At 43.0% G+C, this 13,055-nt stretch overlaps 1 protein-coding gene across 3 annotated transcripts in view; it reads right to left on the bottom strand.

Moving 5' to 3' along the window:
• The window catches only part of ehbp1 (EH domain binding protein 1), a 174,881-nt gene that overhangs the window by 43,772 nt on the left and 118,054 nt on the right, over positions 1-13,055 (bottom strand). The window contains exons 18-19 of one of the 3 annotated variants that reach the window (XM_030070143.1): positions 10,309-10,581; positions 5,856-6,010 (exon numbers count right to left, since the gene is read on the bottom strand). In XM_030070143.1, the coding sequence (XP_029926003.1) occupies positions 5,856-6,010; positions 10,309-10,581 (428 nt within the window). The remainder of the gene's footprint in view (positions 1-5,855; positions 6,011-10,308; positions 10,582-13,055) is intronic. The other 2 variants (XM_030070145.1, XM_030070144.1) reach the window with 2 other exon arrangements.

The raw sequence follows: 13,055 nt of genomic DNA, 5'->3' as shown, positions 1-13,055 counted from the left end.
AAGCACACACACACACACACACACACACACGTGCGTGTATGCACAGATGCACAAACACTCACACACACACACACCCACAGACAGCCCTGAAACAAATTCAATAGAAGTTGATATGTTTGCTCCTCCACCGTCGCTTGCTTGTTTGTTAGAGCACTCCTCCACACGCACAAATGCATACGCACACTCTTGCACGCGTGTACACACACACAAGCTTTCATTCTCTCCCTCACAGAGACAAAAAAGAGGCAATTAACTTGACTTTCAACAAAACCCCGAGCCAGAAAATATATTCAGATTATGCAAAACGCAAAAAGCGCTATTGTTTTCAAAGTGAACACGTGTTAAAAAGCTACACGCTCGCTTCTCCCGCTATCAAAAACGGCATGCAGAAATGCTTTATTACCGGGCCTCCAAATATGCCAAGCCGAGTGGAAAAGAAACCAACTCGGGTTAAGATTGACGTTGTGGCAACATTAATAAGATGGCGCAACGTGTAATAAAGTCGACAATTAGGGCAAACATGTTCCACTGCTTGAGACGGAGGGAGATAGTCAAGCGGGGTGTACAGAGCGAAGGCCTGCTAATAGAGATGGAGCCAGTGAGAACGCACACACATACATATACACAGAATACACTCACACACACACAAAGTGTAAAAGGGGAGTTGGTTTAGTTTCAGATTATTGACTTTCAAAAACAATGTCGGCAATTAGTCTGCCGTCCCACTCTGTTTTGTTTATTAGTCAGTCAGCCTCAGCCACTTAAATCTCATGTCATCAAATCAAGTCAAATTCATAAATAAGCAAAAAAGACCAAATAAGGATGTATGTGTTAAAGTGTGTGTATGTGTGTGTGAATAGCATCTCTGGGGCAACACTATGAGAGAAAAACACTGATTGAAGGGAAGGCAAGGAGGGGAAAAAATGGCTAGTGAAGTTGTGCTCTCAGGTAGTTTGTAATAGTTGTGTCTGTCTTGGAAAGCCCCAAAGTCAAATATGTTACCATCATCCACTGAAAATCAGCAATAACAAAATGTCATGCTCTGTCTCTGTAAGATTTGGGTTAAAGTTAAGGTTATGACTGAGACTGAGACACTGTTTTTTGTAGTTTAAAGGACTTCATGACCTAGAAATCACAGAGAGTAAAGTTTAAGTCCTGTTGATGAAATTGTGTTGCAGCAGGTTCAGCCAATATTGGTGAGTCAATCAAATTTAGCATTTTGTTCTTCAGTTTTTATTTGTCGGCATCTTAAATAAATTTCATGAAACAGGGCTAATTTACACCCTTTCAATTTGGGGGGGGTTAGGTTGCTCTTCTTTGTTGAGGCTCCATTTTGTTTTTGAGGCTTATAAGAGGGGTGTTTCACATAAAAATCTTGCCTAGTGCAGCTTTAAAGATGGGGTTAAAACCCTAATCCGTAATTTGAAAACACCCCAATGCCTCTCTGTTCCCTGCTGCCCCTGCACCAGGATCACCTAGGGGACATGGTGGGTGGAGGGGAGCGCTCAAGGTGACAGGTCTGTGACCACACTCTACACCGGCTGGTGGCGGTAACCATCTCACCGTTTGCCAGCCAGCATTAAACATCAGCAAGAAGAAGAGAGAGAGTAACCAACCAGAGCTCACCTACAGAGCAACAGGGTGGATTTGTGAACACGGGCTGCTCCAGGACGACAGCAAAAGAGAGAAAGGGCCAATTTAGTTTCAGCCTTGCCCAATTTCAATTTAATATCTTCTCGATTGTATGACAATAGTCATGAGTGTTGACATAAAGCTACTTTCACTGGTCGGTTTGTTGGACTTTCTTTGCCTTTTCTTCTGTTGCATCAGAGTTTATGAAGCAAAGTTTGAGCAGGAACAGATATTATTGCAACACTGACTAGTGATGCTTTTGTCCCATCACGTCACAAGGCTATATTTTCCTGACACTGACATCACAATGGAACGGTCCTCCAGTCCTCAAGTCTACAAACCAGTAGATGTAAACAAGCTCTTGTTTGTGTTGTTGCAATACTCCACACAACTGTTGTGCTCTGCAAGCAAAATCAATGATGGATTGATGCTTTAAGTTGAGGGTGAGGCTTACCATCAGCATCATAGGAGGAATACCATGACCAGCTCCAGGTTTACTACTTGGTCAAAGAGTAACATTTTTTCTTTTTACTTTTTTTTTTTTTTTTTTTTTTTTTTTAGCTTATCTATGACGACTAAAACCAAAAAGGTGATTTGGAAAAAAAGGGTTGAGGGTTCAAGTCCCACTATGCCCACTCATAATAAGAACATAACTACTCATGGTATTATAGGGTGGTGTGGACGGGAGCCCTCCAGTAGGTTACGGAATATTTTATGTTTGTTTGCAGGACGAGTGCAACAATTGCTGATAATTGGACGTCAAAGGATTTATTGGATTAATGTTGCTGTCCTTGTCATATTTTTCATAAGATGAGAGGGATTTGTTTTTTTTTAAGTGTGGCAAGTGGTCAAAACTGCAAGCCCTTGCAATATCTACAGGGAACTGTTGATTTAGCAGAAGTGTAAAACCCCAGGGAGACTGATTAGGACACTGAGCCCGTCTAACCAGTTATTACTTATTGTTTTACTGCTCTGAGTCGGACTCGTTTACTGGTTAAAACACAGATCACCATCTCAACACAAAGTTGAGATGGTGCCACAGAACTACTACTCCTAACACACACACACACACACACACACACACACACACACACACACACACACACACCCCTACATGCACATGCACTCGCCTGAATGTGATAATGCTCAAGGACAACACCTCCCCTGGCCTTCCAACACCTCCTTAAAAACAAACCTTACAATATGTGGTATTATCACTCCGGGGGGAGAAGGGGTTCCCTTTCTTGCACACACACACACACACACACACACACACACACACACACACACACACACACACACACACACACACACTTCACCCTCATGTTTTAACCGTCCCTTAGGATCACGGGTGCTAACCACATACAAACAAGACCATCACTCTCTCTCTCTATCTCGCTCTCTCTCTCTTTCTCGCTCACACACACACACACACACACACACACACACACACAAACACCTGCCCTCTTGGCTACCCCTCCGTCTCCCTTTTACGCTCTGGGACAAGCAGATATTGGGCACCCCCCCCTCCCGTCTTAGTCTCTCTCTTTCTTTCATTCACTCTCCCTCTTTATCTCTTATCACTGCTATCATCGCTGTGGTAAGCTTTGGCAGTGGTGATTCAGTGGTTTTGGCGTGTGTGTGTGTGTGTGTCAGTGAGTGTGCATGCAGGGGGCTGCGTGACTAATGTTGCAGTCTGCTGAGCGTCGCATGCCCTTATCGTGCGCCACCGAGGCTGCGCATACACACAATCGCTAATGAGAGCGAGAGAGAGTGTGTGTGTGTGTGTGTGTGTGTGTGTGTGTGTGTGTGTGTGTGTGTACGTGTGTATGAGTTTTGATGCTCCTGCAGGTTGCTCCACCCGCCTTAAGGACTTTTGGGATGGCCAATCCTCCTGGGATGACGAACAGTTTATCCTCCCTTTGTAAGGAGAGTAGTAACACATAAAAACACACACACTTGCACACCAATAGCAGCAAGCCTTGATTATGACAAAACTGTGTCTGGTAACCTTTTTTGTTTTGGTAGCTTTGGGGAATTGGGGATGACGGGGTTGTTTGGGACAGGTTCTATTATCTCAAACCTCTTTTATTTTAAACTGGCTGGAAATGGTTGGACCAATCAGCATCTACAGGTATGGTTTAGATGATGACAGTGAGGAGCGACAGTGCACCAAATTCAACAACACTTGTAACAATGGTTACATTTAAAAGTATGTGGTATGGCACTTGCACACTTGCCTTGTTTAGGCTGGTTGAAAAAAACCTTGTGGTTGTGTAAGTGGTTGTGTAAGTGGTTGCGTTAGTAGCCACAAGTTAGCAACATAGGAACAAAATGAATGGATATTGTATTGGCTAAATGTATTTGTACAATAAAGTGGAAGTAGAAATAAATTATTTGGGAGAACACATTTCCTCCCTTCGCCCTCAACTTCACAATATTTGTCTGGCCGTAACCAGAGAGCAGGCATGATACATGGTAAATGCTCTTCATTTCTATCGCACTTTTCAGTCTACCAACCATTCAGGGCGCTTTACAACATATGCCTGACATTCACCCATGCACACACACACACACACACACACACACACACACACACTGATGACAGAGGCTACCATGCAAGGTGCCCAGCTGCCCATCAGGAGGGGGTCAGGGGTTCAGTGTCTTGCTCAAGAACACGTTGATGCAATCTCTGGAGGAGCTGGGGATTGAACCAGGAACCCTCCGATTACTGGACAATCAGTCTACTTCATGAGCTACAAAGCCCCAGCAATACATTTAATAGTGATACATTTTAGACTGTTTAATTTTTTTTTGTGTGTGATACTGAACTGAACCAAATCACTCATATCATTTTCAAAAACAGTAAGAATCATGGACTGACATGCTAACAAACTAGAAACAAGCTCACCAATATGATCACTTGCTTTCAACATCACAATAGCTGCTGTTTGTTTAGTTACAGAGCTCTCATGCTATGCTGCTAAGTATCTTTGTAAATGCCTGTTGCTGCCACCGCTCCTTTTGCAAATGGTTTGAACCCAACAGTGCTCAGACACGGTTCTGTCAAAAGAACTATGGGCACAAAATCTGGGTACGGCTAGTCTTGTACTGTAAGTCTGGTAGGGCTTAAACAGTAGCGGAGGCTTTGCGGCTGCATCTCAAATCTTGGAGCAACCACGTCTGGTGCAAACATGACATTAAAACATGCTGTATGTTAGATAATGTGATCAGCTGTGTCTCACTACCAAGAGTGGAGGACCTCATATATGACTGCCTATTACGTCATTTGAATGCCACCTATAGTCGAGAATAATGGGCAGATCAAAGCATTGACACAAGTAACTGGTTCTATTCCCACTGGGGCCACCCATATCATAAATGCATACAATTATTGCAATGGATAAAACTGTCAAAAAGCATATATGATTTTACCTTTGTGTGGTGTAACATACTGAAGTGGGGGCGGGGTCAAATGGGGACACACACACACACTCCTGTGGCTATAAAGGACTAAGCCTTTCTGGCTTTGAACACAAGAGGGTGTTTATGTGAATCGATGATCAAAGACGCCCTGTGTCGCCATAAGCACAGAGGGTTTAGCTCATAGTGACAGACCTGTGTGTGTGTGTGTGTGTGTGTGCGCACGCACACACACACACACACACACACACACATACCTTATTCAACTCGACATTCAAAATCAATTAAATAGATGTTAAGACTGCCTGACTGCGTTGTTGACTGTCAATATTCACATCACAAGATGTAAACACATACAGCCTCTCTCTCCCTCTCCCTCTCTCTCTCTCTCTCACACACACACACACACACACACACACCAACGATCTGAAAAGGTCATAGTTAATATGGGAGGATTACTACATGTTATGTAGAGCATTATGATGCTTGTGTGTGTGTGTAACAGTTTTAGATAGATCCACTTGGACACAAGAGGAATAAACTACAGGCTTATATAAAGTGGTGCAATAGAGTGAAGTGTCCACGGGGTCTGGAGCCTGAAAGCCAGGGTCAATCGGACCTGATTGATTGAACTGACCCTTTGATGACATGGAGAGAGAGAGAAATGGAGGGAGAGAAAAAGAGAGGGTGATCAACAGAGAGATGAAAGGGAGGGGAGATGGAGAGAACAAGAGACATAAATAGGAAAAAAAGAGGTGAGACAGGTCTTTTATGATGTGGGTGTGTGTGCGTGCACGAACCTCCAGTCCATCAGCAGGGCTGAGCGGCGAAGTGGAAGAGGTGGTGGGCGAGGAGGAAGAGGACGTAGAAGAAGGAGACGACGGGGACATGGCTCCTCCTGGCCTAACGTCCACCAGCTTCTTCAGCTTCAGGTCCACATGCTTACTGTTCACACCTGGATAGAGAGAACAACATGCACGTATTCATATGCAAAAAAAAATACACTGGCATGCACATAAAACCACAACACACACATGAAGTCAACAAAAGCACCAAACCACAGACACACTTAGAAGAACAGACAATAACCACAAACACAGACACACAGAAAGTGACGAGCAAGAGGAAGACAACTTAGTTTGCATTCATGTCTCATCTTACATTTCCACCTGGTCACAGTAACTGATAAGGAAGATGCATGCATGCATGTACGCACACACACACACACACACACACACACACACACACACACACACACACACACACACACACACACACTTGGGCACAGCTATTGATAAGAAAGATACGTACAGGCACACACATACACATACACACACACACAAACGCATGGAAGGATATATATGTAATGTGTGTGAGAGAGATAGGGATCTGGACAGACTAGGCAGCTTTAAGTCCTGTTTGTACTGCAGAGAGCTGCTGAGGCACTGAGTATACATGGATAGGACTATCACCACGGTAACCACAGGGAGAGATGGGGAGGGAGAGAGGGAGAGAGAGAACTTTATCGTTTTTTGTTCTTTCTCACTGTCTTTCTCCTCTTGAGAGCTGAGACTCAGGTAGGGGTGAGGATGGAAGACATCCAACTCTGTGTGAGCATGAGCGCGCACACGCGTACACATACACACACACACACACACACACACACACACACACACACACACACACACACACACACACACACACACACACACACACGCACACACACCTGCTCTGGCCTTCACCCTTTTGACTCTGGCCCAGGCCGCATGGTGTACGGCTGTGCAAATTCTGCCCTGATGTCTCTTGGCCTCCATGTTTCCCCCGCTGTCTCTCTCTACCTCTCTTTTTCCAACAATCTGTCTCTCCCCCTCTCTCTCTCTACCTCTTTCTCCAACTCTTTGTCTCTCTACCATCATTCGCTCTCTCCAGTTGTTTTTCCAAAATCTCCCTTTGTCCATCTCCCTTTCCAATCCGTCTCTCCCCCTCTCTTTCCCTCACTCTGTCACCCTCTCTACCTCAGCCTTATCAGTTCAATTTAATGAGCTTAACTGGCATGGGTCTGAAAACAATATGCCAAAGCAATCGAGATGCCAAAGTGATGAATTGCGAGATGTAAATCAAAAATGTCAATCAGCATTTGAACAGATCCGAAGACAGATCCAAAATCCTTGTGTCAGTATGTCTTTGAAGCTTAATCTGTTTTTCCATGCATGTCGTTTGCGACCCGTCTTTACCTTACTGTCACACTGTAGCTCTTTTGTCCGTGTCTTTTCTCCTTTTCTCTCTACCTGTTTTTCCAACTCTCTACCTCATCACTGTTACTTCCTCTCTTATTCTACCTCTCTCCACCACTCCATATCTCCCTGTATGTCAACAACCACACACAGATGAAATTTTTTTTCACTTTACAACCTTAAAATGTATTTTTACTTTTTTCCATGCTGAATTTAAAGTAGCAGCAACGGGCAAGTCTTTTTTTTTCACAACAGTCTTGCTCTCAATGTGATCCTAAAGCCAAAAATTTAACAAATTAAAAATTACCACTTTGTTACTTTGTGGTGCAACTACAATCATAAGGCCTCCTCCTTCCCTTCTGACTTCCCCCACTTTTCCAGTTCTAATCGAGCAGCAATCCTCCATTCTCTTCATCTTTTCATCCCACCTGTTTCACCATCTTTCTCAAGCTTTTCTCTCTTACCATCTTTCTCCATCTTTGCCACTACTACTTCTTCTGTCTTTGTCAAACTTTTGTTTTTCCCAGACCTCATTATCTCTCTTCATTTCCCCCCAAACGTCTCTGTCCACTTTTGTCTGTTCTCTTTGCCAAGCCTCTGTGTCTCCATCTTTTTCAAAACTTCTGCTGCTACTTTTAAAACTCATGCCCTGCCCAACTTTCTCATACGTCTCCATCTTTGTCAAAGTTCTCTTTAATTCTATCTTTCCATCTATTAAACCTTATTTCCTCCATCCATCCTTACTTCATTTGCTCCTTACTTCTGCCCACCTGCCCAAGGACTGATGTGCACGCCTAAAGGAGTTGAAAAAACGGGAGGGAGACCATTTCATGTATCACTTCTGCCTGTGACACAGACGCATGCATGCACACACTCAAAAGCACACACATACGCAAACACACGCACACACACACACACACAATGACAGATGCATACAAATAGGCACAGAACCTATGTGGAACCTATGTGGAACTGAAGATGAATCAATATAAAGAAGTCTGATTGCCTCAGTGTTCTTATGCAAAAGACGAAAGACAAAACAGAAACATGTGCACACTGTGTCACAAACATATACACATACATATACTCAGTATATGCTAATACACACGAACACACACACAGTGGAGATGGTAGGTGGAACAACCCAGGCTTCATGAAAATGAGAAGGGCTGAGAAAAATTAAATGTACTTAAAAACATTGAATCAGCCAGTTTTGTGTTATAAAATCACCATCATCCATTTCTTGCAAGACTACAAAAAATATATAATGCCCACAAAGAACAGAATGAAAAACACACTAACAGCAAGAAAAAACAATTATGCAGAGATACGAATGCTTCAAAGGCAGAGAAAGCGCTTGAATGTTTTCATGTTTGTTTCTTCTGGTCCCTCACTGTATTCTCACCTATCTCACATCGGCAGGAAAATGAGGAGGCAAATAAAATAAATTAAGAGCAAAACAAAGTAATTAGTTTACCTCTGAAGACTTGAGCAAATGCTTTCCTGAAGATATGATTCTATTTTTCGTCTAGGGAGCACTTTTCGTAGTTTATGAATTACTACTTAACATTAAAAAAAAACTTAAATGGAAAAATGAGGGGGGAAAAAAACGTGGCATCACTCTACAAACAAATGTGCATGTTTGTTTGTTTGCCTCTCCTGCTGTTCAGCACCGATGAGAATGGAGCTCACTGAGCCTATAGGATGCAAATGTCAAAGGGGAAAGGTTTATGAAAGATAAAAATACATAGGAGAAGCCGAGTGATGGACAGACAGAGGGAGGGGGTATGAGACAGTCATTTTTCCATTTTGAAGAAAAAAAAAAAAAAAGTTGTTACGTGAACTCTCATTCAGTCCCACTTCTGTTTTCTCCCACTGCCTGGAAGATGTCTTGAAATATTTGGCAGTGCACATTATGCCTAACAATATCAGAAAAACATCTTGCCTGGCCCTGACTGATCTGAAGTTACCGGTTGGGGTGAAAATCTCTAACTTTAGACCCTTTCACACTATAGACCAGACTATATGAAGTGGTCAGGCTTCCAATCATGGTGCAATTATCTAGTGTAATTTAAGTTCAAGTGAGCAGGTGAGTGAGTTAGTCAGTGTGTGAATGGGTGAATGGATAAGGATCAAATTCAAGAATTCAAAAATGATACTGACAAATAGTCAAGAATGTCAGAGAATGCATTTGTATAGCAGAACATGAACTGTTTGAGTGACATAACAGCAGCAATTGTGTGTGTGTGTGTGTGTGTGTGTGTGTGTGTGTGTGTGTGTGTGTGTGTGTGTGTGAACAGGACTCCCCATGCACAGCCAATATTTGCCAATCAGGTGCTGGTTGGTCGCAAGAACATCTCAGTGAAGACAAAAATAAACCATGGCACACTGAAATAACTTTCTAACTTTACTGTAACTTTATTGGGAGCAAATAACGTGTTTCATCCGGTTCATGCCTGGTTCTGAAGAAGCAACAGGCGAAACACGTTGTTCGCTTCCAATAAAGTTCCAGTAAAGTCAATTTCAGTATGAGTATACGCACACATACATCTATATCTATCTATCTATATAGATAGATAGATACATCTATCTATCTATATAGATAGATATAGATACATGTATATATATGAATCATCTATCTATCTATCTATCTATCTATCTATATGTGTGTGTATATATATATATCACACATATGAATTATATATATATATATATATCTATAGATATATATATATATATAGATAGATAGATATATCTATAGATATATATAGATTTTTTATATATATATATACTGTATATTGACACTGACGTTGGTCGACTGATTGATAACTGAGCAGATGAGTGAGTTCATCAGTGCATGAGTGAGATAATGAGCAAGCATGCACGTTATAGACTGAGTGAAAACTGATCCCTGAGTAGGTAACAAGTGTATGACAGGGTGTGAGGCAAGTAGATGAGTTAGTTAGAACAAGACACGCAAGATAGTGCATCACCACAGGGCCTCAGCCAGTGCCTTTACCCAGAGAGGTTAGCTCAGAGTCGTGGTTAGTAAGCTCCGGGGGCCCCTTGGTGCTGGAGGTGGCTGGCAGAGGGGCCTCCAGTGGTGCTGGGTTAGTATCTAGAGCAGACGTGGATGTGGCAGTGGCAACAGCATCATCATCATCATCATCAACAGCAGCAACAGCAGCAGCAACAGCATGGACCTGCTCTTCCTCAGCCCTCCCCTCCTTCTCATCATCACCCCTCTCACCATCAGCACCATCATCACCACCTGCCACTCCATCCAACACATCTGATGGGGAGAGAGGGGTGGAGGGAAAGGAGGGAAGGCAAAGGAATCAGGGAGGCAAGGAAGGAAGAGAGATGAAGGTAAGAAAAGTGACAAGACTGACGTTAACGGAGTGAGGGGCCAAACAGAAAGGGGGGGAAGGAAGGAGTGCACACAAAAACAAGGCTCGGTTAGTATGTGCTAATAGCAGCTGTTAAAAAAAAAAAAAAAAAAAAAAAAAAAAAAACTTCTTTTAAACTGACTCATCCCCTTCAGGATTTTAGTGGATTTGATGGGTGAAATCAGTGTGAGATCATATATTTCATCTGGGTTCAGTTTATTTCATGGAAAGAGATATTTTGTAAACTTAGAGGGGCTTGTTCTAGCTTCTTGTTCTATGTCTTGTTCTGAATGTACAGTATTGTTTTACTCTAATGTGCAGCTTGTACAAAAAACTACAAAACAATCCAACTAATCAATCTAGTATCCAGCCAAATTTATGTTATGAAAAGGCAGCAGGCTTCACTTCAGTGGCTAGATTGGTGTCTGTGTGTGCGAGTATATTTGTCACACCAAGTGAAACCAAGCCCTCTCATTGTTTTCCCTTATTCAAAGATCTGTTGTTGCCTCCATGTCTTGCTCCAGATAAAAGAGGTAGTGCAAACAACAAAAAAAAAATTGAAAAAAAAAAAAAAGAAAACAATGAAACACATATTCCATTAAGTCTCCTGAGGGGCTCCACAGAAAACAAAAGTGACTCCACATCAGTACCAAAAAAAAAAAAAAAATACCAGAAGAAATCCAAATGGAGACCTGAACAGCTCTAGCTGCATGGATAACCCACCATGGATTAGAACAAAACAATCAGTAAACAGCGTCTGACATCGCGAGCTCCCTCCCCTCTGCTTTTTAAAACTTGATGGCAGAAAGAGAGAGCGGGAAAGAGAGAGACAGAGTGAGAGAAAATGAAAATAAGAGAGCATTTCCTGTTTGTGTGTGTATTTTTTTTTTCTAATTTGCTGGCTGCGATGCGAAGCGTGCTAGCGAGCGCCGTTCCTGCGTGGCTGGCTGGGGCCTAATTAACGGGAGGCCATGGTGATGGAGTTTGGAAAGTTTCTTTGCGGGCAGGCGCTTGGCGGGGGCAGCCCGAGTTGCATTAGAGGACCGTGAATGGTGTTTGGGGGGGAGGGAGAGAGAGAGAGAGAGAGGGAGAGAGAGAGAGAGAGAGAGAGAGAGAGAGAGAGAGAGAGAGAGAGAGAGAGAGAGAGAAAGAGGGGGCTAGGATTAGCCGTTCTGCTCGGCAGGCCTTGTGTATCACAGCCCACAGCATTTCTCTCTTCTCCTTACCTCCTCCTCCCCCGTTGTTCCCTCCTTTCCTCCAACTCCATTTTTAATGAGATCCACAATTAGCCCAATTCAAAAAAGCTGAAAGCGCAAATAAATCGAGCACCACCCTCCCGCTGCCCCACCTTCCTTCCTCTCTTTCTACCTAACTTGTCGCCGCTCTCCCCTTTACTCCCTTGCTCTTTTGCTTTCTCTCCTATCATCTCAAGTCACTGCCACTCTCCTGCCTTTAATGCTTTTATTCCAACCACTTTCTTTCTGTTTCTTACTTTCTTTCTTTCTTTCTTGGGCCAATATGTGATTGTTGTTCCTTATACCTTGCTCTGTCTTTCCTCTCACCTTCCCCGCTCTCAATCAAAAAGACAAAAAAAAAAAAAAAGGCCCCAATTCATTTGCCGGTCTCTCACTCTCGTCTTATCCATCTGTGGAATTCACGGATGGCCCAATTTTCAAAAGCTTCAAAAAGCAATGAAACCAACTATTACTCTCCTATCTTTCTTTTACAAGCTGTCAGGAAGCTATCCCTCCTTCCATTTTGCTCTTAAGTTTTCTTCCCCTTCATCTCCTTAGTTGCACTCAACAGGATTTCAAGTCCCGATCATATTTTTCTCACTTCTTCAATCTCTCACGCTCTTTCTCTCTCTCTCGCCACATTTGTACACGCTCTGCCCATTACACCTAACCTGTGCAGCCAAAAGAAAGGTATAATGTAGCGGAATCTAAAACAAATCACTAGAGAGGCCTAATAATGGTCATTATCATAATAACCCCAATTTCAAGGAAATGGAAAGCTGTGGGAATTCGTATGGCGGCGTTCGCCACCCCACCAGCTGTTATTAGAAGTGTTTGGGTTCTGAGCGTTACTCGTCTGCAGAAAGTGTCACGTTGATTAACTAACAATTACTGGGCGAATGAGACGAGGGAAGAGTCGCGGGGTAAATTGTACTTCTGGGTGAGATGGTGGTGCATTTTAGACCCGTGGTCGTTGTCAAATGTCATTTTGTTTTTCTCTGAGGATTAGCCAGAACCCCTTTAGAGAGCATAATGGAAATGTGCAAGTCGTAGCGCAGGGTGGATAAAGGAGTGAGTGTATGTCGAATGCATGCAAGTGTGTTTGAGCGTGTGTGTGTATGTGTGCACTAATAGGTGAACAG

This window comes from Myripristis murdjan, chromosome 15 (genome assembly GCF_902150065.1).
Source record: "Myripristis murdjan chromosome 15, fMyrMur1.1, whole genome shotgun sequence".
Lineage (NCBI taxonomy): Eukaryota > Metazoa > Chordata > Actinopteri > Holocentriformes > Holocentridae > Myripristis > Myripristis murdjan.
The sequence above is the reverse complement of the archived record's forward strand: the minus strand, read 5'-3'. Positions and strand labels throughout refer to the sequence as shown.